Source organism: Fusarium redolens (genome assembly GCF_020744475.1).
Source record: "Fusarium redolens strain MPI-CAGE-AT-0023 chromosome Unknown BKA55scaffold_36, whole genome shotgun sequence".
In the NCBI taxonomy this organism is placed as follows: domain Eukaryota; kingdom Fungi; phylum Ascomycota; class Sordariomycetes; order Hypocreales; family Nectriaceae; genus Fusarium; species Fusarium redolens.
The window spans coordinates 193,427-217,922 of record NW_025763699.1 but is presented as its reverse complement, the minus strand read 5'-3'; the positions used below and the strand labels follow the sequence as shown (position 1 = coordinate 217,922).

Sequence of the window (24,496 nt, the reverse complement as noted above, 5' to 3'; positions counted from 1 at the left end):
TTTAATAGCCTTTTTAAAAGGTATTAAGCTTTATAATTATATATTAAGCTTTAAGGTTATATTTCTTAAGTTAAATAAAATAAGCCTAGGTTTTTAAAAAAACCTTTTAAATATTATAAAATACTTAATATTAAAAGGCTAAAATAAATAAAATATATAAGCTAGTATATAAAATAAAATAGTCTTATTTTCTTAATAATATCTCTTATAATTAGCTAAGTAATAACTTTAATAATTATTAAGATTTAAAAAATAATAAAGATTAATTAATTAAAGTATTTTAATTACTTAAAACCTAGCTTATTATTTATTTATTTATTTTAACTTATTATTATAACTTAATTACTTAAAAGGTTATATTTTTAATATTAATTAATAAAGTAATATTAGCCTATATTAAGTATAAATAATATAATTAATTAACCTTTTATATTAATTACTTAAATTTTAATAATTTATTTTTAATTTTTAAGCTATATTAATTTTAGCCTTTTTTACCTTTTTAAACTATTAATAATTATTTTAATTATAATACTACTTATTATAAAGTTAATTTTCTTAAAGTTTTAAATAATATTTAATTAAGTATTATATTTTATAATTATATTTTATATAAGCTTAAATTAATTATAAATAATATCTAAATCTTTATTTTTATTTTTATTTTTATTTTTATTTTTATTTTTATTTTTCCTTTACCTTTAGCCTTATATAAGGCTATTAAGCTTTTTAACTTTTTTATTAATAGTTTAAATAATAAGACCCTTATAGTAAGCTATTATTATAGAAGTTAGAATTAAATAAGGTTTATCTGCCTTAATAATATAATTACTGCCTTAATTAAGTAATACTAATATTAATTATATTTTAATAGCTAAATTAAATTTTTTCCTTTAACTTATTTAAAAGAATATTATATTTAATTTATTTATTATAAAGTAAATTATTTAACCTAACTTTTAACCCTTTTTATTAATAATATAATAGCTATACTGCCTTAATACTTATATAAAATAGCCTATAATTATATAATTATACCTATTATATAATTAGTTATAATCTTAATCTAGTTATTAAGCCTGCCCTAAAGGCAGTTAATAAAAAAGAACTTTATATAAGATATAATAATTATTACTATTATAAAGAACTTCTTATTAAGGGGCAGATTTAACTTTATTAAAGTAGCTATTTTTAATTATAACTTAATTTAATGAATTAATTATATAAAAAAAAGGCATTATATTAACTTAATTATTCTAAATTCAGTTAATAAGAAGCTATTAAGTCTTAAAGACTTAAAAATAGCCTTAAAGGAAGGTTATCCTCTTTAGTTAAATAAGGCAGCTTTCCTTACTGCCTTTATAAGCTTAGCTATATATAAAGAGTAGCTCCTTAATATATCTATAAGGGCAGCTGATGTTATTAAAGAGCTACTCTTAAATTAATAAAGACTAGCCTGGCTATAGTCTTAAACTATAAAAGCATAAGGATAGGGAGTCTATATATAGAGTTCTAGGATAAATGCAAGGTAAAGGCAGGGTTTAGAAATTCTATTAAAGTTAAAATTAAAGGAATTATATTAAGTTTTATATAAGTTAGTTAATAAAAGTTAAATTAACCTTAATTAATTAAATATATATAATAGGGCATATAACTAATTAACCTTATATATAAAAATAAATAAAGTAAAATTAGTAAAAAAGTAGTAATATAAACTAAGGAAAATATTAATTTATAAGTTTTTTAATAAGTAGAAAAATAGTATTATTAATATACCTAATATCCTAATTTAAAAAAAAGATTTTAAAGTAATATAATAAATCCTTTTACTATTTTCTTAATATATAAATTGCCTTTAAGTAGACTATTTATACTATAGTTATAATAGGATTAACCTTTTATTATTAGTAAAGTGCAGATAAGTAAAAGGATAAGACTATATCACTGCAAGTAGAAGGGATCTCTACAAAGCTAAATATACGGCCTCGACATTAAGATCCTTGGCAGTATTAAGATTCACTTTACTATCGGCCGCTAGCCGAAGTTGTATCCGATCTTGATATCCAACAGGACGCTGGCGGCTTCGTTCCATTAGTCGCCAAGCATAGACGTCACTGCCAAGCAGCAATAAGATGCCGCTTAATCCTCAGCAATCCTTCACTGTAACGACATTAAAAGTCCCTCAGAATGCATTAGATATAGATATGCAAAGTTAATAGTATAATACAATTTATTGCGCTGGCCACTTATAGTCAAAAGGACACTATGCACTTATGCTTGCATACAACGCATAGCTTCCTTCCTTGTCTGTCTTGCACAGTAAGCAAATAGTCTAGAAATCAGCCCTGCTAGGCTGCTCCCCTCAGCTAGTACAACGTGTAGCTGTCTCAACCTCCAAGCACCAGGCGACAGGTCGATTGCAACCCGGTATCACGCTAATATAATAGCAGAGATATAGCGATAATTGCTTGAAATAATGTATGGGGTATCTGGGTAAACATATCAAGTAAATGCAGTAAAATAATCTAAGATCCTAATAAAGAGGTACGCAAAGCTGGGTAACTCTTGGTCATAAACATTCAGATCCTCAGCTTCAGTTGTCTCAACGAACACGGTGCATGCGGTGTTGGGCACTAGATTACCTTTAGTTAGAGTTGGTGATATCTTCTAGCCGTATGAGCATAGTTAATATTATTATTACGCCTATTACTATAGATGGGCTTTATCGTCTTGGGAGAGCACTAAACTCGTTACAGATACAGCGACAAGTTAAAATAATAGCACACGGTTCATAGGGCGCGTGTCTTCCAAGACTTTTGCCCGCATGCAGAACATTCAGTAAGCTGAGCGATTGTCCTCGAGTACTTGTAGGAAATACCTCTCACCACTTCTCAGGCAGAATAGAATCACTACATCTAACTATTGTCAGTTCTAGGATGATTAGTTAAAAGATTTGAAGGTCAAATAACATCGAGCAGTTTGCGCAACCAGAGGACCAGATGGATGCAGGATCATCTTGACAAGCACCAAGGAAGAGAAACGACCATAAACCTTCTTGCGACAGTCTCATTACCGCCCCTAAGATGCAAGATAGCGAAGTCACTTCATCGATCATACTCTTCAGCTGAGCTTTGAAAGCTTCCAGTATCTCAACGAGGGCCCCTAGACGCTACCTCGATAGAGATACCAGGGATGTTCTGTCATGCATCTAGAGGTAGTGCGTAGTATAAGTAGGATATAAATGCGATTCCAGTATTCTTTAATCAATGATTAGGAAGCCTGTCTGGATTGCAGTCGGACTCTTAACTGTCGATGCGGCCGTGATGACCTTTGAGTCAACGGATGCATGATCTATCACCTGGGCAGAGGCTATAACGTAACTTTGTCAAGAGAAGATGACACTCCTGAGTCATTGCAATGGCTTCCTGTATTTTGGACATTGCGACAGTAGAAGTCTATGTATTAGCCGGTTTCAATAGCAGGATCCCGGCGTTCCGTAGCCACTGTTCTAGGAAAAGAAAGTGTGTAGAACTTGTACTTTCAAGTTGCTTTGCATATCAGATCTGTACCCAAGGTCACTCAACTGTCCCTATTTCAACATTGAGCTATCTCTTTCTCTGGATAATTTCTCAGACAGTAGCTAGGAGACCTATTTCGAAGGAGGCTGTAGGGCACGTTCTTTGGTTCCCCTGATCGGGGATGGTCTGGAAACATATACGTGACTGGTGAGGTCAGCGACTGGAGATAACTTAAAAGCTTCATCCCAGGAACAACTATTGGCACTGAGAGTACCCTGGTGTAAATGTTAGCATATAGCTCAAGTCAACGCATAATGGAACACTCACAATCGTTAATCTTGACGCATTTGAAGGGACTTGCGCACTGCAATGCCTGTTAATACTTATACAAACAGAAGCGCTTATTGAGTGACTACTTACTTGTCTAGGACCTGTCCACTCTATGCCGCCACATTGACCCCACTGGGGAGAAACCTCTGAGCCACCAGTGTCTGTAGGTCTGGTGGCTGTAGTAGTGGACGATGGCTTTACTGGATCCTGGGGCATTGTTAGCTGTTGCACAGTTAGGGGAACATTGACAGTGATGTGACTCACAGCGAAACCAAACCATTTCAAGTCTTCTTCTGGGAACACGTCAATGGAATGAGTAATACCCTGGCCTAAAAATGTCTATACCTAATGTCAGCCATATTCCTCGAAAGTTAGTTACTTGTTTATATCACCTGTAGCTTATCGCCAAAAGCGTATCTGGTATACGGGCTCCGTGGGAAGTTAGGAGTGGTAGATTGCGGCTCAGTTGAATAGCCAAATACACCAGTCCATTGTTTAATGGTTTCGTAGTAGTTCTGCACATTCAATACCTGATCTGCCGACCCGTGGTAGATTTGCATTTTTGGTCGTGGCCCATTATATCCAGGATACATGTTCTTAGCAACATTGGCCCACTGACCTTGGGTCCAGATGGACTGGCCAGTAGAGCATGTTGAGTTCCAGAAGTCGGGAATATTGTCTTTGCTCATGAAGCAACCGGCCGGGACACCAGCGTACGCAATTCCTGCTGCGAAAATGTCAGGGTAGGTTGCGGCCATGACATTCTGTTTCTGTATTAGCTTAATCCTATCGAGAGATCTGTTTCTCACATACAGTCATCATGGCCCCTGAGGAAGTACCCGTAACGAAAATTCTGCTCTCATCGGCACTATATTCCTTGATAACAAACTTGGCCATATTGGCGATCGAGGTACTGGCACCACCGCCGTTATGAGTCAAGGTCATCTTTGATGCCACATCCCAGCAATTATCCTGGGTATATGGCGTCTGAGGATAAATAACAATAAAGCCATATATCTCGGCGTAGTAAGCCCACTGGGTGCCCTGGTAGTATGCTTGGGCGCTACCGCTACACCAATGGATGCCGACTACTACCCCAGGCTTTGAAGCTAGGGTCTTTGGAACATATAGCCACATTCGGGTACCCGTCGGGTTGTCGCCGTAGTTAGTTACCTCAGTGAAGGTGGACCTGGGGACAACTTCAGCAGCCAGAGCTATGTGAAAGAGAGTTGGCAGCCAGAGGCTGATAAAGGCAGTCAACTTCATTGTAACAGCAGAGAGCATTTCATGGGATGGGTTGTTACATAGAGGATGTAAACGAGGGCAGTAGCGTATTTAACTGAAGCTACACGCGGTCGAGCATGTTAAAGCGATAAATAACGTGGGATTGACATACCTTAACAGGTCGTTCGGACCAGTAGCCTCCGTTTCTCTCTTGGCTGAAATGCCAGATGTGAAGTTTACTGCTACCTTTGCATACGCAAACTTCACTTTATTGGATGGCTCCGGGCTAGAACTGCATCACCATCGGCTTTATGGTACGAATTGAGATTGATATTCCTAACTCATACATATACGGAGCTCTCGTTTTGGGAAATGAGCGCAGGACTTCGTTCTTCATCATATGTGTCTTAATGCTGTGATGTGGCGGGTTTGGTGCGGGGTCGGCCAGAATGTGCATAAATAGGACCTTGGTACAGTAGAATCTCACCTTTCCACATTTAGACACGGAGTCTTCGGAGTGGTTTCCGCCAATTGCGCAATAGAACCAAAGCATGCTAGCACTGTTACTCAGGGACAGCCCCATGCACGATTCCAGCTTTTGCCAAGATACAAAATAGTAAGTTCACAAGCTCCTCTATTAGATGACATGAGTCTTCAGATCCAGTTGAGGTTTGACAACTGTTTAAGATATCGAAGGCCTGTCTTTCTTACGAGGGTTCAAAGGGTGGTGAAGTACTACTCCCTCCGTGAGTTCGTTATTATTTCCATCTCATACCGTTTAAGCTCATAGTCAACGCGGATCCTATCTAAAATTCACCGAGTACTGCTATTTCCCCCCCTCGCTTGCTTCTGGCTCCACGCAGTCACTGGTCATGCTATGTAAGACAGTCTTACACTAACACTCAGCCGTAAGCCGCTGGACGTAACAATGGTTTTCAGATTTACTTGGTGAGATCAAAGGAAGAGTCCCTGGTTGCACTGGGCTCGACAATGACCCTTTTTGGTGACCAAAAGGCAAAGAACGACGACAACATGGAGTGTTTGAGTGATTATTCTGTAGATCATGGGTGAAGACAATAATTATGGGAAACTCTCTTTCGTGGGAAAATTTGCTTCCCTCCGAGGCTTTCGTTCAAAAGATATCCTTTTAGGGGACTTTCTTCCAATACCCGTAATTAATGTCCAAGCCCTATCTCAATAAATTCGTTCACACTTACCATGGCCGTTGCTGCACAACAGAGCATGGATGTCACGGTAAGTTCTGCTCTCTCAACTTCCGGGGCATAATGCGCGCGGCAACACGCAATGACATTAAACCTCCGGCATAGCTGGCTTGCAACAGGCTTGGCACTACAACTGCAATGTGCCATGAGACATACCGAAAGATCAAAATAGATATTTTTCCAACCATCTACCTTTACATTTCTGCATATAATTTCTTCGTCTTGCAGCGACACTTATAACGACTATGGGACCAATTGAATCTTTAATAGCGCTCACGCCGTACAAAACCATGCTTCCAGCACCCAAGTAGCTTTACTAAGGCTCGTTCGACGGGACACGAGTGGCTGGGACCCTGAGCGTGGTAAACTTCCAACTTTTACCACCATCTGATGTCGACATCTGTCCGCCAGTCGCACCCTGTTCCCATCTTCCACTATGGCCAAAGCTAGGGTCAGCCTTGCTTAGAGTAATAGAAACATTCTCCCAGCCTATTGAAATATCAGTGCTTATTCATTATGCTGTAAAGGAGGTGGAAGTATACTGTGTGCTGGAGTAGTGGCGCAGTTTCCCCTGGCACATTCCATGGAAATATAAAGAATCTCGCCATGCTGCCCCTTGCCTATAAACAGCCCGTCAGTTAAAGTCCACTGAGATTAAGTTACTCTGAGCACCTACTAGTTGAGATAGTGGAAGCGAGCTTGTTGTCGATGTAAACATTCTGATCCCACATTTGCGTCTGAGGGTTCAGTTTATCTAATGAAGAGTTAGATTAAAGCGTGTAAATCACTTGGTGATATACATACATTGAGTCTTGACGTGTGATCCAGGAGATGCTGCAATAGTATTACCGTTCCTAGGTTCAGAGCCTTGCGAACACAATATCAGTACCAGTCACTTAAGTTATGCCATTCAGAAATACTCACTGCCATTGATAAGTGCATAAGCAAAGTTACACCACTTTTTGCCAAGATTGGAACAGTATCCCATTCTATAAATCTTAGCCTAATCTTCTCTCATAGGTAATTGCTGTCATGTAGTGCCTTACCCTGGTGGGGCGTTCTCAGTAACTCCCTGTAGGAATGATTGTTGGTTCTGCATCATGATGGCGCTCCAGAGAGCAACATCTCCACTGATAGGATTGGGGATATCTGGGAGGACAAGTGTCGCGGAAGCTTCCTGAATGTAAACACCGGGTTGAGCTATCAAGGTGACGACGTCGAGATTCGCTGCTGCTTGCTGAAGAAGCATCGCCAAGGCACCAATTGTTGTGAGAGTCCTCATGTTGATGTGATGATTGGCGAATAGTCGGGCCAAGATCAAATGCAGGCAATAGTTTTGTGATGGGAAAGCGGTGCATTGGGAACGGGTGAGAGGCAGGTTATATAGGAGCCAAGGCTTTACGAGCTCCAGGGATTTCTGCTGGTATGTGCTCTAAAGGGCCCGCATAAGAGCATTAAATACTCTATCTGTTGCAAGACTATTTACGGGAATATCTGAAACTAAAGTCCACCAATCATTTTCTCGCTTGTCGTAAAGATATGGTCCGTTTTTCAGGGTGCGCAGGTACTGTATCAATTGGAGCCGTTTACCCTAGATCAGCAGCAATTGGAAAGACTTATATTGGATTGTAATTTCCCGGCACCTAATTTGGAACGCAAGATCTGACTTTTTGGGCTCCCATGAGAGTAAATAACAGGTTTGGATTGAGTTACACATTCTGGTGCCCTTCTAAAAACCGAAAGCCCCTGCCTACATACCTTGAACTGTTACAGCGCTTATCTTGACAGGCTGATATCCCTAACTGAGATAAGCTCTTCAGCTTAGGGTTTAAAATTGGGTACCCATGGGTAATTTTTTTTTGTATCAAGACTTCCTTTTGGCCCTAGCCTTATATGGAACTGAAAGTATTGGTGACACCCATGGGTACCCAAAAAAGCAATATTTTAAGCCCTACTTCAGCTGAAGCAACTATAACTCCTGCATCAACAACTGCCGCCGAAACGACAACTATATGCGACGTACCCTCAGCTTCTTCGGGCATAACCAAGGCTGCTCTAACCACTGACACGACTACAATAGATTCCACAACGACAACACAGAAGCTCCATCGCCACCCCCGCCAATGTTCAGGATCCTTGCTGGCGGCGGGCCTCTCTTATGTCGCCTGTCTTGTCAAATCGTGTCAAGAGCGGCTTTCTACCTTTCTGGCCTACTCAAGGTTTTGCCACCGGCTACTTTACCGTCCACCCTCAGAGCGGTCACCTGTTGCTCGACAACAAGCTACCTATATGTACTTATTTCGTCTCAAGGGGAGCCAAGCTGGAGATTTGTCCCGATTCTCTTTCACAGCAAGAGGCTATTATAACTTGCCAACAGCCTGTCAACAAGGCAGCTCTGAAGTGCGAAAACTCGTGCTGTGTTGCTGCGACCTGAATACTCGACTGATCATTGATCATGAAGCTCGGGATACCCTGTGGCTTTGGTGGCATATACTCTTTGATGTCGTTAGCTTGCAAAGGTTCAAGTTTGGTTTACTCTTGTTTCTTTGATGCAGCCTCTTGTGCCTTTTTCTGTTCATCAACAGATGTCTTTTCCGTGTCATCCGTGTCTGCTTCAACAGGCGGAGTGGGTTCGCGGCTTTCGCGGACCATGATCTGTACCTTCTCCCAAGTTGAGACCTTTCCGAAGCCTGAACGCTGCACGGTGGTTAATTGGTGATTGGGAGCTCTCATGATGCCTGTGCACTCACCAGCATGTGGTGCCCTTACGATCTTGTTGCCTTCAAAATCAATGATCCAGCCGTAAAAGGCGCTGCAGTTTTTGAATTTAATCTATAGTTAATCAGAGTCCGTCTGGTCGAGTTATGGGTTGTAATTCAGCACTCACACCATCGTTCCAGAGCTTTGTGCGGCATAGTCAGACGCATTGAGCATCTCGTTCACCATCAAGCCTGTCTTATCCCGCTGCAACTCGCTTCCGCTTCGGTCCTGCAACCTTGATTTAAGTATTTTCTTTTGCAGCCATAAGTCTTGATTCACAGTGAATGATAGATCAGTGGCTTTGAGCTTAGAAAGGACACCTGGATCTCCGGCGCCCCAGCGTGAAGAACTGTTGGAGTTACTGCCGCCATAGCCAGAGCCGCCCATGTTGAAGGCTCCATATCCTCCGTAGTCGCCATTCAGTCCCTGGCTGGGTTGGATTGCTGCTTGACTGCTCTTCTTGAAGTATACTGGCAAAAATGGCACACTCTGCGTCTCGTCTACGACTACGTTTAACATGACCAAGTATTGCCCAAGGGCAGTGTCATCCCGGACAGGCGTTCCGTCGGGGAGGCAGACAGTGTCATGCAGACATTGATACGAACCGGGCTCTGTTACTTGCCAGATGCTATATAATACAAAAATTCTCAACATCAGACAACGGCTTGTCTTTGATAGCTTCTCCCATCATAATACCATACACATACGAATCTCCAATCAGTTGGTAGTTTGATCCACCTACAGGGCGTAGGATGTACGGAACTGTTGCGCCTCCAAAGATGCAAACAATGTCACCTGGTACCACTGATTTCGGTCCAAGTCCAATATAACCGTTTTGTGTTTCAAAAATATCCCATTGGTCCTTTTTCCATGCGATATTTTTATATAGTGAGTCCCATTTCTTTTTCTCTGGATGCAATGGGTTTATGTCAAAGCCGGGCCTAATTGTAGACCATTGCATCGGAAACAGGGAATCCAGGGTTACTCGACGCCCCCGTCCCGCAGTCAATACTTGTAAAAGGACAGTGTCATACCGTTCCCCGGTGTGAGGATAACAACCCTCATAACCCAAATTTGTCATCTTCTCCTTGAACAGGGCCTGCATATTGACTACCTGCCATGGCTCGGGACCCCAACTGTCAAAAGGAGTACCATCTGTGCTTTTTATAACGTCGAAAAGTGTTCCAGAAATGGTAATGCTACCATTTGGTATGTTCATGCGCACATCTTCTTCCAGAGCCGTTCCGCATTCGAAATAGTCTCTCCTTTCAATACCTCCCCGCAAAGGCTGACTCCAATCTGGGACCCAAGAAGGTAGTCCGAGTGTTGAATAGCTTGGCTGAGACTCGGCTAGGACTCCCAGACCGTGCTCTTCGAAGAATTTGATGGCGACAGTTGTGTAGAGTTCATTGACAGATATTGAATAATTAGGTTCAATGTTCAATATTCCTGAGTCTCGGCTCACCCCCAGAAATGCGTAAACCTTGTCGCGTGGATCCGTTGCACTTTGGTACCTTCGACGGCTTAGAAGCTCAAGCAGATGAAGAATACTTAGATATTCTTCGTCGTCGACATAACTGTCACTTTTGCTTCCTTCGCTTGGTTCAGAGCTTCCTTGTGTACCATCCATAGGCTCTTGTATCCCTTGTCTTATCTCGATAATATCCGTGACCATTTTTTGGTTTCTTAATTCGATCGTTGAGTAACGACAAACAATTTTGAGAATGTCGATAATTTCATTGAAATCGAACTGAAGCGACCCGCATATGAGAATTAGCTGTGATGAAACGGCAATTTCTTGTGTAATCCAGCTCCGGGAAAAATATTCTTGATCCCAAAGAGTTCCTAAGGAATCAAGGATAGTATCATCAAACATAATTCGAGGCGGGCCCGGTATTGGGATCCAGGGACCTAAAGGGCGAGGTGGAGTCCAATCCATTATGGGGATCCATAGCTTGGTCTGAATTGCGTCCTGGATATTGTCGAGTACCGAGCTTGGAAGGGCGTTCTGTTTTCCAAGCCACATGAGAGTCTTCACAGCGCTGGTATAGATATCCCTCATTCTCAAGACCTGTTTGGACTTCTCGGCATTGTCCCTCTGGTTGATGCAAATAGCGTCCACCCATAGTGTCCGAGGCTGTTGATCATGTTGGATATGCATCAGGGCATCATACAAATTTCGACCAATCTGCATGTCTTGCCCGTTGGCACTTATGGTCACAGGATTGCTTGGATCACCCCAAACATAGGACAAAGCTTCGTAATCGGGAGCATCTCGGTGCGCAAAGGTCAATATCGAGATATCCAACTTGCCACCAGGCGAAGCGAGCCTAGCTGGAGCAAGTTCGATGAGGCGAATATCATCATCATTTTGGAGGGGCTCGTAGCTATACATAGTTGGCAGGATCTCGAAAGATGGGTGTGATGTTCTGTCTTTGCAGTTCTGGTAATTAATAGGATTGTTGGCATGAAAACAGGATGTAAGAGGGATATTGTATTTATCCTATCTTTCGGGCATTACCGTTCTAAATGGGGATATAAACAAAGATTTCGCTACAGTTCTGGCTGCCTGTATGCCTTGTGTACGCATTGCTCTTTCATTGGGCGAGGCGCTCGTAAAAAGCAAGCAAACGGCTTGTAATTGTATTTTCAACCGACTTGGTTGTTGGTTGTCAAACAGATGGCGTTAGGCGAGGGACGTGCACAGCAGGGTTAGGTACATTAGCCTGGACATCAAGTCCCCCAGCCTCGCATTACGTGTTGCTCATAAGCCAGTAAGCCTAAGTTCAATAGTTTTGCTACATCTTAAGCCAATAGCGTCTTTGGGAGGGACACGCACAGAAGGAGGGGCAGCATGTGTCCGAGCTTCATTAGTGCAGATGACTAGGGGGTTGAAAATAAGGCTCCGGGAGCATCCCAAGAACTCCATTTCTCATACACTAACCACAAACATTTCTATACCAATATAGCAAAGATATACAAGTGCGCTTACTCCGGCTTCCTTCCATACACAAGCCTCAGTCGGCAGTAAGGATGATACTTTGCTGACCTCAACTCCCTTCGAAGCTGCGAGCAATAAACCGTGACTTCATCCTGCGACCATCCCAACACAACACTCGCCATGTACAAAACAAAGCCCTCCAAATCCTGATCCATGGCAGCAAACGCGAAGCTTCCAATTTCTTGCAATTTGGGATCTTTAGGCCAACTACCGATAGGAAGCTGCAAATACACAGTCAGCCATAAGCCCAGGACATTTGAGAGTGAACAGTTGAGATGGTACTTACCTTGAAATCCCGAGTCTGAATATCTGTAAACCCTGCATCTTCCATTCCCTTCTTCTGCAAGTCATCATCAAGAATTGTAAACGTTCGACCAAGTCTCTTTCCACCTTCAATAAAGAACTTGCCCCATTCGCTCATCGCGCTGCCCTCTTTGACAGTATCATCATCACTCTCGAGACAAGGCGACGCTTCAAAACTCTCAACCCAACCGCCTGGCTTACATGAACGATAGGCCTCTTGGAATAAAGCTGACCAATCGCTGATGGAACCGTAGAGATATCGCATGTAGATGAAGTCGAATGAGTCGGGGGAGAAGGTCCATGGCTGAGTGCAGTCTTCAATCTCACTGCTTTTGTCAGCTGACGACTCGATCAAGTTGTCGTCGAGACGCTGTGACACTGAAGAACTTACAACTTGACGTTTGGAGGGACCCAGCTTGGTTGAATGGGAGATATGTCTGTGCCGATCACTTCGGCTTGGGGATGCTCATCGGCAAAGTCACTGAAACATTCAGTCAAAGACATCATCACACCGAGACAGTCACATACATTGCCCAAATTCCTTTCCACCAATCATGTGAGTATAGATTCCGTTCAAAGGTCGTGGCTCCATACCTGTTCCAGTGCCTACATCAAGGACAGACTTGAGAAGGTCAGACATGTTGACTTGCACAGCGACAAAACACTTACCTTGATATCATCCTTCAATGGTGCCAAATGAAGTTTCCCATCAAGTGTGAGAACGAGAAAGTGGTGGCTGAGAATCGTCAGATCTCGTTTGAAGTGTCTCCAGAGTTCTTACATAATATCCATAACTTCATTCTGTTGGGCATCATTGGATGCCCTGCACGTCGAACGTTAGCTTTATGCAGTAAGCAACGGTACATAACTCACCAATATTCAGCGTTTCCTCTCTCAGAGTGATACGTCCTTCCTTTGATAGTTCTATAATTCAGAATACTCGATGTCATCGAAGCCGTCGATGACTCTGCATCTTTTCCAAGCGAGGAGTCAGTATCTTCATCCTGCTCATCCTACAAAACGCGTCAGTTTCAGCCCCTTTAGACCAACCCCGAACGTACCTGTGCCAGGGCAGCCCAGTGCCCGGCGTCATGCAGCACAACCTCACTGGCTCCAGAAGAAGGAGACTTGGGCGATTTCTTCGGGGACGAGGCTCTGTCGCTCATGATGGTGAATGGCTTGGCGTTGAGATTGCGCAAGAACTAGTTGGTTTTTGTCGAAGCGCGATTTTTAACAGCTTGCGGGGTTGAAATGAGTGTCTCGGCTGATTGATGTTGCATTATTGCGGATCATTGCCGGGTGTTGTTGAAGTGCCAGGGTTGTATGATAGGACAGGGATAAATATGATCTGACATTGACAGTATTCAACATCGAGATAAAAAGGACACTGCGTTCAAGTCATAAACCGATAGATTGAGAAACTCAATAGGGATCTCAATTCTAGAATTCACGAAATCTACATATTATACAAAGTTACCAAGAGCCATCTCAGCAAAGACAAGAACCCCTGCAAACTCTATACTCCACATCCCCCCTTTTCCCTTCTCTCATCTCCATCAGACTTCATTTTATTTTTACATTTTTTCAAACCACGGTCAATCCGTCATCTGTCTTTAGATCGGGATGAGCAGTCGTCCATACTGATTTATCCACTTACGAGCAGTCTCATATTCCTCAACAAGACGGCAAATCACAACTGTGTATCCTGACTTCTCAACAGAGCTAAGTCTGGCTTGAGAGCGTTGAAGAATCGGCAGGGTGCACTTCTGATTTGGTGTCGACGGTGCTCCTCATCGTCGAACAAGCTGCCCTTCTCGAAACTACCTCATACCTTATCAATGAGCTCGTTACTGAAACAGAGCAGTGAAATCTCGACTACACCTTCTTCTCGGGTTGGAGCGCCACTTCCAGCTAGCTTCCAATGGTTACATTTCTCTTGGGCAGGGCGCTCATCCGCTTTCTCGTGATGAAGAACAGGAGTGCGGTATTGAGGATCTTCGGAATTGAGGTGAGAGTGCCATAGGAAGCACGACGAGAATGTTCGAGTTGCTATGTTTGGAGATTCTGCTCCAAGGCGGAATCTAGCGCCAAAAGCGTCATTAAAATATGAGTAGCTGGCTTTGGGAAATCCCGAATGCATGAGCATGGAGGCCTTGCTGGGTGCGACTGGCAAACCGGTAGGTGATGCGTTAAACTTGGCCGATGTTCTTTGGAGAACCCCCATTTTGGGACAAGGTTAGTGATATGAGCGCTACTGTTTGTGTATTTATTGTAAGTGTAGTCTAGATGGTTAGTTTGGGTAATCTTTGTGCCACCGTTGCAATTATGCTTTAAGTAGTTGCTAAAGAAGTTCTGGATGATGTATTTGCTTATGCTGTAGCTTCTGCTAATTCGCGTTAATGTTGGATGGTTTGTTCATATTATTGGGTCTGTTCGATATAAATTCTTTATGTCTTGCTACAGTGGTCCCTGTCATAACAACTTGAGTGAAGCTGCTATTTTGTCTGTTCTTTGGCTCCGGATCTCAGAACGACGTTGCAACTCCCTCAATTACAGGCAATTAATTCGCTCAGAGAACACATGTCAATTAATGTTACCTATAGTCACAGTCGATAACAATAATGGTGAAAGGGTGGCATTTCGGTTTATTTGTCCTCGTGAACTACTTACTACCCTGGAGGCAGTGAATTGAGAATTGGACAACGAGGAAGACGGAACACAAGACAATCCCATAGCTCTCAATGCTATTCGAACGTCACTTGGTTTCTTGTTCCGGATTAAGTACTGTATTTCTTTCCTTCATAGGACAACAAGAAAGTAGAGGAGTGACTGATCTGTTGCTATTTATAGCTGCACTAGATAAGATAAGATAAGATAAAGAGAAGTCCTCCTACGCGTCACTTCACGTCAACTCCATACGCGCCCTGGCCTCAAGACCTTTAAAATAACACGCGATTCCAGAGTCATTTAGAGATGAAAGCGTTTCCACTTTTCGTCCAGACCCATCAGGCTGGTTCAGACGTGTTGGCGCATCTGTAACGCACCTCAAACCCCTGTATCCCTGCCATACATTGCCAAACTCAATCGTTTGACATCGCGTCTCAGATCTTGACAGCCCCCGTTTCACATTCCATTCGCTTATACATCGAAAACATTACTACGAACTATTACTGCCAGCCAAAACCTCATCGGTTATACGGCCCGTTAGACTGTCTCAGCCGCCAGATCTGGTTTGGATGCTCGGATCAAGTTGCTTCCTGTTTCTAAAAGCGCCCAAGGGGTGATGGCATGAACATTTTCGTATTAGGATCTGTTTGGAAAAACGGCGAGAGATTGACTTTCGGGAATGGAGGCGATGCCATTGAAACGATGGGAAAGTATAAAGTGCGCGATGATACCCTCATGTCTGTGTTTGTTCATCCAGCTTTCATCCAATCTCCTCTCTGTTTATTGTTTCCAAGCTCTGCGAGCGTTTGTCTTCTCTTTACTTATCATTCTTTTCTCAGGCTGCAGGAACAGTCATTACCATATCTGCTATTTCTAATTTTCTATCACTCTCTCTACCACGATGAAGTTTTCTGCCGCGATCATCACTCTTTCGGCCGGTTTGGCCACTGCAACGCCTGTCTTTCGCAGCCCAGCCCCTGGCAGACATGTCTCTCGATCCATCAAGAAGCGACAAGTTCCCCAGGAACACTCCCACGACTTTGTCTTGACCATCACCGGTGAGATGCTCAGACTCAACAACCCCAAGGAGATCCAAGACCCTGTTTTTGGTCTCCTGGGCGATGCCGCTGCAAAGGAGGGTGCAGGAAGCGTCACCAACCTTGCTTGTTTGAAGCAGGAAACTGCTGACCAAGCCTTTACCAACGCCAAGGAGATCGGTGATCTTCGTGGTATGGCTGGTGCACTGCTCTTCCAGGCTATTGAGCGCAACACTGGTGGTGTCGGTGTTGCCAGCAAGCTGTGTGACGAAACAGCTGTCAATCCCGAGATTGGTGCCCTTACGCAGCATCAAGATGCTGCCTCCACTGGTGCTGGTGCCATCAACAAGGCTGTTACCCTTGAACTGGCCAAGCAGCTGGCTGGCATTGGTGCTGACCCCAACTTGGCTTTGTTGAGTGGTACTTTCGCACCCGGAGATGTAAGTACATATGCGCAACTGTATAGTGAACCTGCTGACAACGTCCAGACCAGCGATACAACTGGAAAGGGAAACTCCTGTGACGAGGAAGAACCCGATCTTGGCTGCATCTTCTCTCAAGGTCTCCTTGTTCTGGACGCTACAGAGGATGAAATCTCTTCTGCCGTAGCCGATGTCACACCAACCTTCACCGGAACAGGCGGAATCTTTGCTACTGACCTGGTCGACCTGGCTTCTTTCTCTGTTGCCTCTGGCACTGAGGTCGCTGATCTCGCTACCATCGTCAACGGAGCTGCTACTGGTGCCGCATCCGCGACCGGTGCTGCCTCAGCCACCGCTACCGCTGAAGCATCGGCTGGTAACGACACTGGCAAAGCTGCTGAAAACACGGCTGGTGCTGGTGCTGGTGCTGGTGCTGGTGCTGGTGCTGGTGCTGGTGCTGGTGCTGGTGCTGGAAAGGGTTGCAAGGCCAAGTCAAAGACCGCCGCCAGCGCGACATTGACGCTTCTCCCCAGCCGCACCTCTGGAGCTGGTGCCAAGGCTACTGGTGCCGCCAACAATGCTCAGGGTGTGAACGTTCAGACTTTCACTGGTACACTTGGCGGAGCAGCTCCACCCGTCATCTCGTCAGCTGCCGAGAAGCCTTTCTCTGTTAACGGAAACACCTTCAATGGTGAGAGCGTTGCACTCGGTCGATCTTGTGATATCCAGCACAATGCTTGTGCTGATGCTGCCAACTCTGGTCAACTTGCGGGAGGCGTTGGACAGTGCGAGACTCAGTTGGCTGCTTGCCGCGCTGCCATTCAGTAAGCAAGAAAACACTTGGACTTTATATACGGTTTTAGCTGTAGATATATACTTTGGATGAATCATGATTTTGCCTTTGAATATCAATCAGTTAGTCTGAGAATTTACGCTTCAAATCACTATGGCAATAGACTGAGACTCTGGTAAGCTGGCCAATTAACTCCTCGACTTGGAATTCATTGGCCTCCCGAAGCAGAAAGAGAGGGCGTGATTTGTTCCACAGACTATTACCAAGAAATAATAGATTCTCACGAGATACATAGATTTAAGTTAGGATAAATAACTTTACATACTTACAACAGACACAGCCTACCTTTGCTCTGGCCCCTACTTGTCTATAACCCGATATAGACAATCACATAAACTGTCTCTCACAGCTATTCATACACAGGTGAGTCCATATCCCGAAGCAGGCGGCCATGGTTGTCCATCCACACTCCCTTATTTATCCAATGAGTGAATCTCTCGTCCTCCCAACTTTCAACAAGTCGAAAGAGTACCACTTGATACCCTGCTTCTGTTACACTGCTGAAATCAGGCAAGAGGTCGTTGAATAGTTGGCATGGTGGAATAGTGATTAACTCATCACAGTCATGGAACTCACCGGAACTCATGCTGCTCATTTGCCTCTCAACATGCTCAGTTCGCATGCATACCAGTTGCAACTCGATGCATCCCTCTACTCTAGTGGAAACGCAATCATCAATGAGCTCCCAGTGACTACTTTCACAGGTTCCCCCCGCAGTACACTCGGAAGCGTCGCGATGCCGAAGAATGAATATTGGGTATTCTACTCCCTCATCGTCTGGTCCCATCATAGCGGCCCAATGGAGAAGATTGCCTGAAAAACAAGAATCACCCGAAGGCTTAGGACGGATCCATTTGTCCTGTTGAAATCTTGGGTCAAGCCTTTTATCATCTGGCAGTTCTTCTCGATCAATGTGGACTGATGCCTTAGATGGTCGAGGCTGATGATGGCCTTCAATGAGTCCGTTGAAACATTTTGAACCAGCTAGAGATTTGTTGCTGTCGTGGGACCCCTCATTCTCACCAGGTGCAGTCGAGAGAGACGCAATGGCTGCCTCGACCTCAGCCAATGCTTGTTGCAAGGCAGACTTAGCAGACTGAAGTTGATCCATGTTGTAAAATTCGGCACAAGAAGAGGGCTATGAGGAGGACTTTTGGAGGGGGGTTTACTGGATGGCGCTGGTGGTTTGCTGTGTAGATAGACTCCTGAACGATGAGTGGGCTTTGAACCATTTTATAATTACGCCTGGGAAGTGATTCCAATTTAGTATTCATTGTATTACATTACTGTAAGCTTATTCATGACTGAACACCTTGGGTGGACATTTGGCCGTTCTCCAGGTGCAACGGATATGGATCAACTGAACAGTCCGGCAATACGGGGGTCAAGACACCAAAATCCTGGAACACAAGGAGATGTTACACAGGTAGCATCTGCACGGCCGCCAGTGTCAAGGTAGGAAGCCATTCACAGAAACAGGCAGTTTTGTTCTTCTGGTCTTTGACCAGAATAGTCAATATGAACGCTTCAATCTTCCTAGGATGTATCAACTTGCGCGAGTAGTCTTGTAACAGAGACTAGAGCTACCAGTGTTATCGTTATCATTGTTGGGCTTGTTGGTTGGGCTTCTGTTCAGGTTCGTGAAATGATCTGGTGAACAATCATGACGAAGATAGTGACGGCCGAAAGAGCGAATGAGGTCGCCGCACAAACGAATCACCCGTGAAGGAGGGGGACCCTGCTTATTCTGCGTCATTACCTTTGGCGGCTATAACGTCCGCCACTTTGCCATTTGACAGCTGCATGAAGTGCAGAAACCGTACATTGTGAGTCCTATAATTAATCCAGATCTGGCTGTGGAAAGTAATGAGAAAGCTATAGTCATAACAACAAAGGCACTCGGGAGTGCTGATGATATGGCGGAGTGGATTTTGAGCGATGCGCCATTGACTATGCGCATCCATTCCTCTCTACGGACTACAGTTCTGTTGTTATGAACGAAGCTTAGCGAAACCGAGTCTAATTATGATACAAGCAAGCACCAACATGTTTGGCATTCCTCTCGCCTTACCTATCACTATCATCATTGAGAACATCTTTATCAAGTTGCTTAAAGAATTACAGACTGAGAAGATATTTCTTCCACGAAACAGGAGATAAACATGATGAATAACGTCTTTTCGGTCGCTATCTAAACTACACTCCTACTATCATTCATGAATGTTGTCATCTCAACCAGTTCAGCCGTGCTTGACGAAGCTTCCTGCTGCGCCTGACTCTGTTTTCCTTTATAAATGGTACTCTCGGTATGACGCGAGCTACTTGGAGTTCTTCCTTGCTGTCTGGGCGCAGATGATCCTTGGTGAGGGTTTCTGGGGCCCGAGTCGATGGAACTACCAAGTCTTGGGAATGCCTTAAGGATAAGCATCCGGAGATCAGGAAGACAGACGCACCATAAACCGATATTAATCTCAATAACGGACCAGTAGCAGGTTTCGAAACTGTTCCCTGCAATATCTTAGACATGATTCAAGAGACACAAGTATATAAACTTACAGGTTGGGTTCTGAGAGTTGCCAAAAGCAACCAAGTATCGCAGCCGTAGAATACTGACAATGGTAACACTACTTACGTTAGTTGTTATAAGCGACAGTACAACCAGGCAACTTACAAAGTACCGACAGTAAACATGACTGCTACAGCAAGCTTCCTCTGCCACTTCATTTGCAAGCGGATCAGCTGCGAGATAGGAATGGCCAACATCCAAAGATCCATGATGATACTCACGGCTGCAATAGCCCAAGCCAATGGATTGATGCCAAGACAGTGTCCCTCATGTAGCTGATCCCAACCTGTCCAGTAGAAGCTAATCGGCTGACATTGTGTGATAGCCAATATGTCAAAGATTACCATGCCGAGGGCTGCAACGCCGATCGTACCCCATATAAGACGTTGGACGGTCACGACAGGAAAGATTCGGAGGTAGAAGAGGGCGACGCATATTTTTGTGAGGAAGACGTCGGAGGCGTAGAGAGTTTGGCCAATGTAGAGGTACTGGAACTGTTAGAAATGCTTTTGCATGGAGATGGGAGACATACGCAGAGATAGGTCGTGATTGTATCTGGGCTGAATAACCATGCATCTCTCCCAAGACCATTGCCCGAAACTATCCGCTGTCCGTATTGATTCCACTAATTGCGTAGATGACTTACGGCCATAGACACAAACAATAGTGTTTCCTAAGTCAATCAGCTACTATAATTAGTAGGATATCTCCTGACGTGGACAATCACTCACAAAGCAAGCTACGACAAGATAGTCATCTAGCCTGAACTTCCTCTCGTACCGCAACTTCTCCAAAAAACGAAGACCAACCACAATCACCGTAATTGTAATCAACGTAATGGCCAAAATGTCGAATTGCGCATGTTTGTCTCGCACCGGAAAATCACAAGCAACCGAGGTGACATTCAGCGTCGCTACCAACGTTAGCATCCAACCAACACCCAATTTCTATACACTCACACAGTGAATCCCACGGCAGACATTTCTTCTGAACACAGCTTGCTACTTGTGTCTTGAGTTTCGGGTCGGCGCAAAGACATTGGACGTCAATGCCACATGTTGACGTTGATACGAGATCGATAAGACAGCTTCCCTAAGAGAAATCAGTATCTACCGGGTTGAGATAAGCGAGAGACATACAGCGCAGTCTGGTATCTTTGTCAGAATATCTGAGACATCATCACACAATACTTGGCATACGAGAAAAGCCCACGTCACCAGCAACAGCAGCAGATGCATGCTTCAGTTGATATGCAGCATGGTGGAAGAGACGGATGTGATATTGACAGGGGAGGAATACGAGGGAATTCGATAAATCATTTAATTGTTTGTTCCTCATCAATCTCACGTGGCGAGTTTAGCTTGGCTGGAGACATTGTCGATGCAAATCTTCAGCTGACCCCACAGAGTTTGAGGACTTGTCTCCAGTATATTTGAAGCGGAGTCATTTAGAAAGGAGGCCCGAAAAGCAAGAAAGAAATAGACTAACTGTAGAGCTGAGAGATTGTGTGTTGACATGGTAGGTGGTTTCTTTCAACCCCAGAGGAGGATCGACAGATCAGCACAGTCATGGACTGGTAACTGATTCACGGTGATAAATGAACTACCAATTTGGGTAATGGCGTGTCGCAGTTATGGACCCCCCAAATGCTAGACAGAATACTCAGTGCTTTTTAGAGGCAAGCGTTTTCTGTTGATTGTCCCAAGCTATGCGGCCTCCAAGGATCTGCGATCCACTTAGTAATGCTTATTGTCAAAGCGGGATGGGGTGAATTTATGCGTTCGAGCCAGTGACAGCAAGTTCGCCGAATTGCTGGGAACTGTTACTACTGCCGTGTTTCCGAACTTGCTGATAATCCCTGCTGCTTAGTGCTGTTTAGAGCAGGCGATGCTGTGTATTGATCTTTGTCATGGTTGATGTTGTTTCCATCTATCACTGGGAACTGGGTCTTTGTCTGTCACAGTTTCATGTTGGCATGGCTGTTGTCGATCAGCAGAAGAATTGCATTCGCTGTATTGCCATATAATGACCCTTTTCTCAATAAAGCTCTATGAGGTTGATGCTGAGAGCGCAAGGAGTCAGCGACATATAAGGTTATCGAAGTCAGCATCAAGTTACGTTGCTATCCTTCATGTATGACACTTTTAGCTTCAGCACTGCGACGCCCAATGATTCAATGAGACGAAGAAAAGCCTGGAGCAGATAATCACTGCATGCAAGATAGTCCAGGCAAGCTTGGCGGACAAGGTATGCTAGAACTTTCTACCATTGACGAACCGATTGTGCGATGCAACTGATGACAGCCAAACTCATCTGTCTCTTGTCAATTGAGTCTTGCGTCGCTGAATCCTTACGCCAAGTATTGCCGGTCGACCGACCAGCTTTGAACAAGTGTATACATGAAAGCTGTCGGCGAAAGCGCGAACCATAGGTAATGAATAGACGTTGTTCGCTGCACAAGGACGTGAACAGAGGAGTGTGTTTAAAGAAAGAATTTAGGGCCTTTACGTACTCCCTGCCAAGTATTTGGACATGATGAAACAAAGATGCTGCAAAGGGAGGAAGATAGACCCTTGTTGGTCATTCTGCGCTGGGAAGTGGTTTGGTGAGAGTTTCTTGACAATCACGTAGCCTCAACCCGGGGATTCATATATACATAGAGAAGATGACTACGCCTGATGCTATTACTGTAAGCCCTAGGTCAGTTCTTGCCGATCTACCTCTTATTGCCTTTGCCCCGTTCCTTAGCCTCCTTGACCTTTCTCGCCATATCCTCTCGTCTCTTTCTGCAAGCAGGACATTCCATTGGAACAAAACGACCTGGGCTCCTTATACCGACGTTTCAATGTCTCCAGTCTTCAAATGATATAGACTCTGCGCAACGATCCCACTCTTGGGTACACAGCCGCTCGTAATATATTATGGTATACATCATAAGTGGTAGGGCTTAAGGTTACTGTAAGGTGAAATGAAGATATTGTTTATTTTCAAAGTTGCTTTGTTGGCTGGTTGTGTCAGTGGAAGGTGTTGGAGACTCTTGAAAATGCGTAAGAGGTCTGCTTTATTCACGTCAAGACTGCGATAAAGTCTGTCACTGACATATCAAACTTGTGGAGCGAAATGTGTACCTAATCACATCATGAATGAAGTATGTATCTCAGACATCTACTGAGTCCAGGTCTCGAAAGCCAGGGCTCAGAGTTAAGAAGACGCAATCTGGAGAGGAGCCAGTCTGATGAGACCAAGCGTGACCAACATTCGACGTATTCTCTCGATCAGATGTCGAAATAGAGGTCCATATGCATGCTGGAATGGACTGGCTAATAAACTATGTGGGTACATTCTCCAGGTGGTATGGTTCCTAGCGAAAAGAAAGCTGACCAGAAAGGAAACGTGAATAGGGCGGTTAAGAAGCTGGATGCAACAGACTGTTGGACCTGATACTGAATGATTATCATCAACTAAATGACAGCAGATTCGGACGAGTTCAAGAGAATTCAGAACAATTAGCACGTCGTTTACTAGCTTCGTTCGACTAACCCATGCCCAACCGCTGTTCACAAAGCTTCTGATCGCATCAGGTCTGGAGTCAGGCACAGACCACGAAAGCAAAGTTCACTAGATCTGAACAGATAACGAGCATGAGATCTCAAGAACAGCTACTTCCATTAGCATACTACTGCCTCACATTATAAAGGACTTTGGTTCCCAGTTGTCTCTGTCTAGCTATCTCACCTCCTTTATTCTTGCAGACCATACCTCCAATTTCTTTCTTCTCATAACCGCAACGCATCCAACTCAATCGTGTTCTAAACATCACAGACGACAGAATCTCAACATGAGTTTTTATCGAACGACCGGTAAGTCTGGTGCGACCAAAAGATCTAGCAGTTTGAACAAAGGCATTGCGGGCATGGCGATCTCAGATTCAGAGTCAATGATAAGCATCGATACGTTTGCGAATTCTGAGGATAGTGCAAACTCCGACGAGGTACCATCGACTAAAGAAGAGTTGGCATACTTCAGACTGTCATTAATCGACGTGGGAGAGGGTAATTTCATCAAAGCTGTTCGCATAACAAGCCACATCTTGATCCGAGTTACCTACTCGGTTTGGTTCACTGTGGAGTGGAACGACGGTGAAGAGTCATGGGAGCCCGAGTCTGCACTACAGGGATACCAACCAGAAATGGTCTATGCCTACTGGGGTGCACAGAAAGGGGGACGTGATGAGGTAACCCAATTCGATATGTACCACGTCTTTGCGATCTTAGATCACGGCAGCATGGTCGATAACGGCAGGAGACGCGCCAAAAAGATTATTTACAAGATTCATTGGGTTGGCTACGATGAGAGCGATAACAGCTGGGAGACATCAATGAAGGTTGCAGGTCTTGTTCCACAAATGAAGCAAGAGTATGATGAGAAGCATGGGTTGTGAATTTTGAGAGATAGTGCAATGTGAAAGACTGCATTATCGGGTAGTATGGGAACTACATAGAAGGGTTAGGATGAGATGTTCGAGGATTCCTTTGTTACATACATATTGTGAACAGAGAAAATTTGGTAGACTAGGTTGATGGCTTGGTGGT

General features: G+C 43.9%; 9 protein-coding genes across 9 annotated transcripts; 2 read left to right on the top strand and 7 right to left on the bottom strand.

The window, feature by feature from the left end:
- Positions 1-3,773: 3,773 nt before the first annotated feature.
- Positions 3,774-5,114, bottom strand: BKA55DRAFT_698428 (Alpha/Beta hydrolase protein; the record flags this gene model as incomplete). Its single annotated transcript, XM_046200513.1, has 6 exons — positions 3,774-3,793; positions 3,846-3,882; positions 3,939-4,055; positions 4,113-4,187; positions 4,241-4,612; positions 4,662-5,114. 6 exons carry the CDS (start codon positions 5,112-5,114, stop codon positions 3,774-3,776), a joined length of 1,074 nt encoding a protein of 357 aa, XP_046041133.1.
- A 1,383-nt stretch (positions 5,115-6,497) lies between these two features.
- BKA55DRAFT_657603 (uncharacterized protein) lies at positions 6,498-7,680 on the bottom strand. Its single transcript, XM_046197490.1, has 6 exons — positions 7,342-7,680; positions 7,220-7,284; positions 7,100-7,162; positions 6,972-7,049; positions 6,838-6,915; positions 6,498-6,784 (listed from the first exon to the last, which is right to left on the bottom strand). The coding sequence occupies exons 1-6, from the start codon at positions 7,575-7,577 to the stop codon at positions 6,612-6,614; spliced, it is 693 nt and encodes a 230-aa protein (XP_046041132.1). The 5' UTR covers positions 7,578-7,680; the 3' UTR covers positions 6,498-6,611.
- Positions 7,681-9,583: 1,903 nt separating this feature from the next.
- Positions 9,584-11,679, bottom strand: BKA55DRAFT_586685 (heterokaryon incompatibility protein-domain-containing protein). Its single transcript, XM_046194598.1, has one exon. It carries the CDS (start codon positions 11,448-11,450, stop codon positions 9,684-9,686), a length of 1,767 nt encoding a protein of 588 aa, XP_046041131.1. The 5' UTR covers positions 11,451-11,679; the 3' UTR covers positions 9,584-9,683.
- Positions 11,680-12,043: 364 nt separating this feature from the next.
- Positions 12,044-13,525, bottom strand: BKA55DRAFT_530253 (S-adenosyl-L-methionine-dependent methyltransferase; the record flags this gene model as incomplete). Its single annotated transcript, XM_046189133.1, has 9 exons — positions 12,044-12,277; positions 12,343-12,598; positions 12,751-12,840; positions 12,888-12,900; positions 12,954-12,981; positions 13,029-13,095; positions 13,141-13,182; positions 13,233-13,372; positions 13,421-13,525. The coding sequence occupies 9 exons, from the start codon at positions 13,523-13,525 to the stop codon at positions 12,044-12,046; spliced, it is 975 nt and encodes a 324-aa protein (XP_046041130.1).
- Positions 13,526-13,972: 447 nt separating this feature from the next.
- BKA55DRAFT_698424 (uncharacterized protein) lies at positions 13,973-14,583 on the bottom strand (the record flags this gene model as incomplete). The annotated part of the gene is made up of 2 exons (XM_046200512.1): positions 13,973-14,125; positions 14,191-14,583. The coding sequence occupies 2 exons, from the start codon at positions 14,581-14,583 to the stop codon at positions 13,973-13,975; spliced, it is 546 nt and encodes a 181-aa protein (XP_046041129.1).
- A 1,344-nt stretch (positions 14,584-15,927) lies between these two features.
- BKA55DRAFT_530283 (uncharacterized protein) lies at positions 15,928-17,313 on the top strand (the record flags this gene model as incomplete). The annotated part of the gene is made up of 2 exons (XM_046189135.1): positions 15,928-16,503; positions 16,552-17,313. 2 exons carry the CDS (start codon positions 15,928-15,930, stop codon positions 17,311-17,313), a joined length of 1,338 nt encoding a protein of 445 aa, XP_046041128.1.
- Positions 17,314-17,687: 374 nt separating this feature from the next.
- On the bottom strand, positions 17,688-18,449 carry BKA55DRAFT_547109 (uncharacterized protein; the record flags this gene model as incomplete). Its single annotated transcript, XM_046190993.1, has 1 exon — positions 17,688-18,449. One exon carries the CDS (start codon positions 18,447-18,449, stop codon positions 17,688-17,690), a length of 762 nt encoding a protein of 253 aa, XP_046041127.1.
- Positions 18,450-19,529: 1,080 nt separating this feature from the next.
- On the bottom strand, positions 19,530-21,142 carry BKA55DRAFT_600244 (uncharacterized protein; the record flags this gene model as incomplete). The annotated part of the gene is made up of 8 exons (XM_046196500.1): positions 19,530-19,846; positions 19,895-20,004; positions 20,100-20,392; positions 20,437-20,504; positions 20,551-20,590; positions 20,636-20,817; positions 20,864-20,996; positions 21,044-21,142. 8 exons carry the CDS (start codon positions 21,140-21,142, stop codon positions 19,530-19,532), a joined length of 1,242 nt encoding a protein of 413 aa, XP_046041126.1.
- Positions 21,143-23,742: 2,600 nt separating this feature from the next.
- Positions 23,743-24,345, top strand: BKA55DRAFT_530298 (uncharacterized protein; the record flags this gene model as incomplete). Its single annotated transcript, XM_046189138.1, has 1 exon — positions 23,743-24,345. The coding sequence occupies one exon, from the start codon at positions 23,743-23,745 to the stop codon at positions 24,343-24,345; it is 603 nt and encodes a 200-aa protein (XP_046041125.1).
- Between the last annotated feature and the right edge of the window lie 151 nt (positions 24,346-24,496).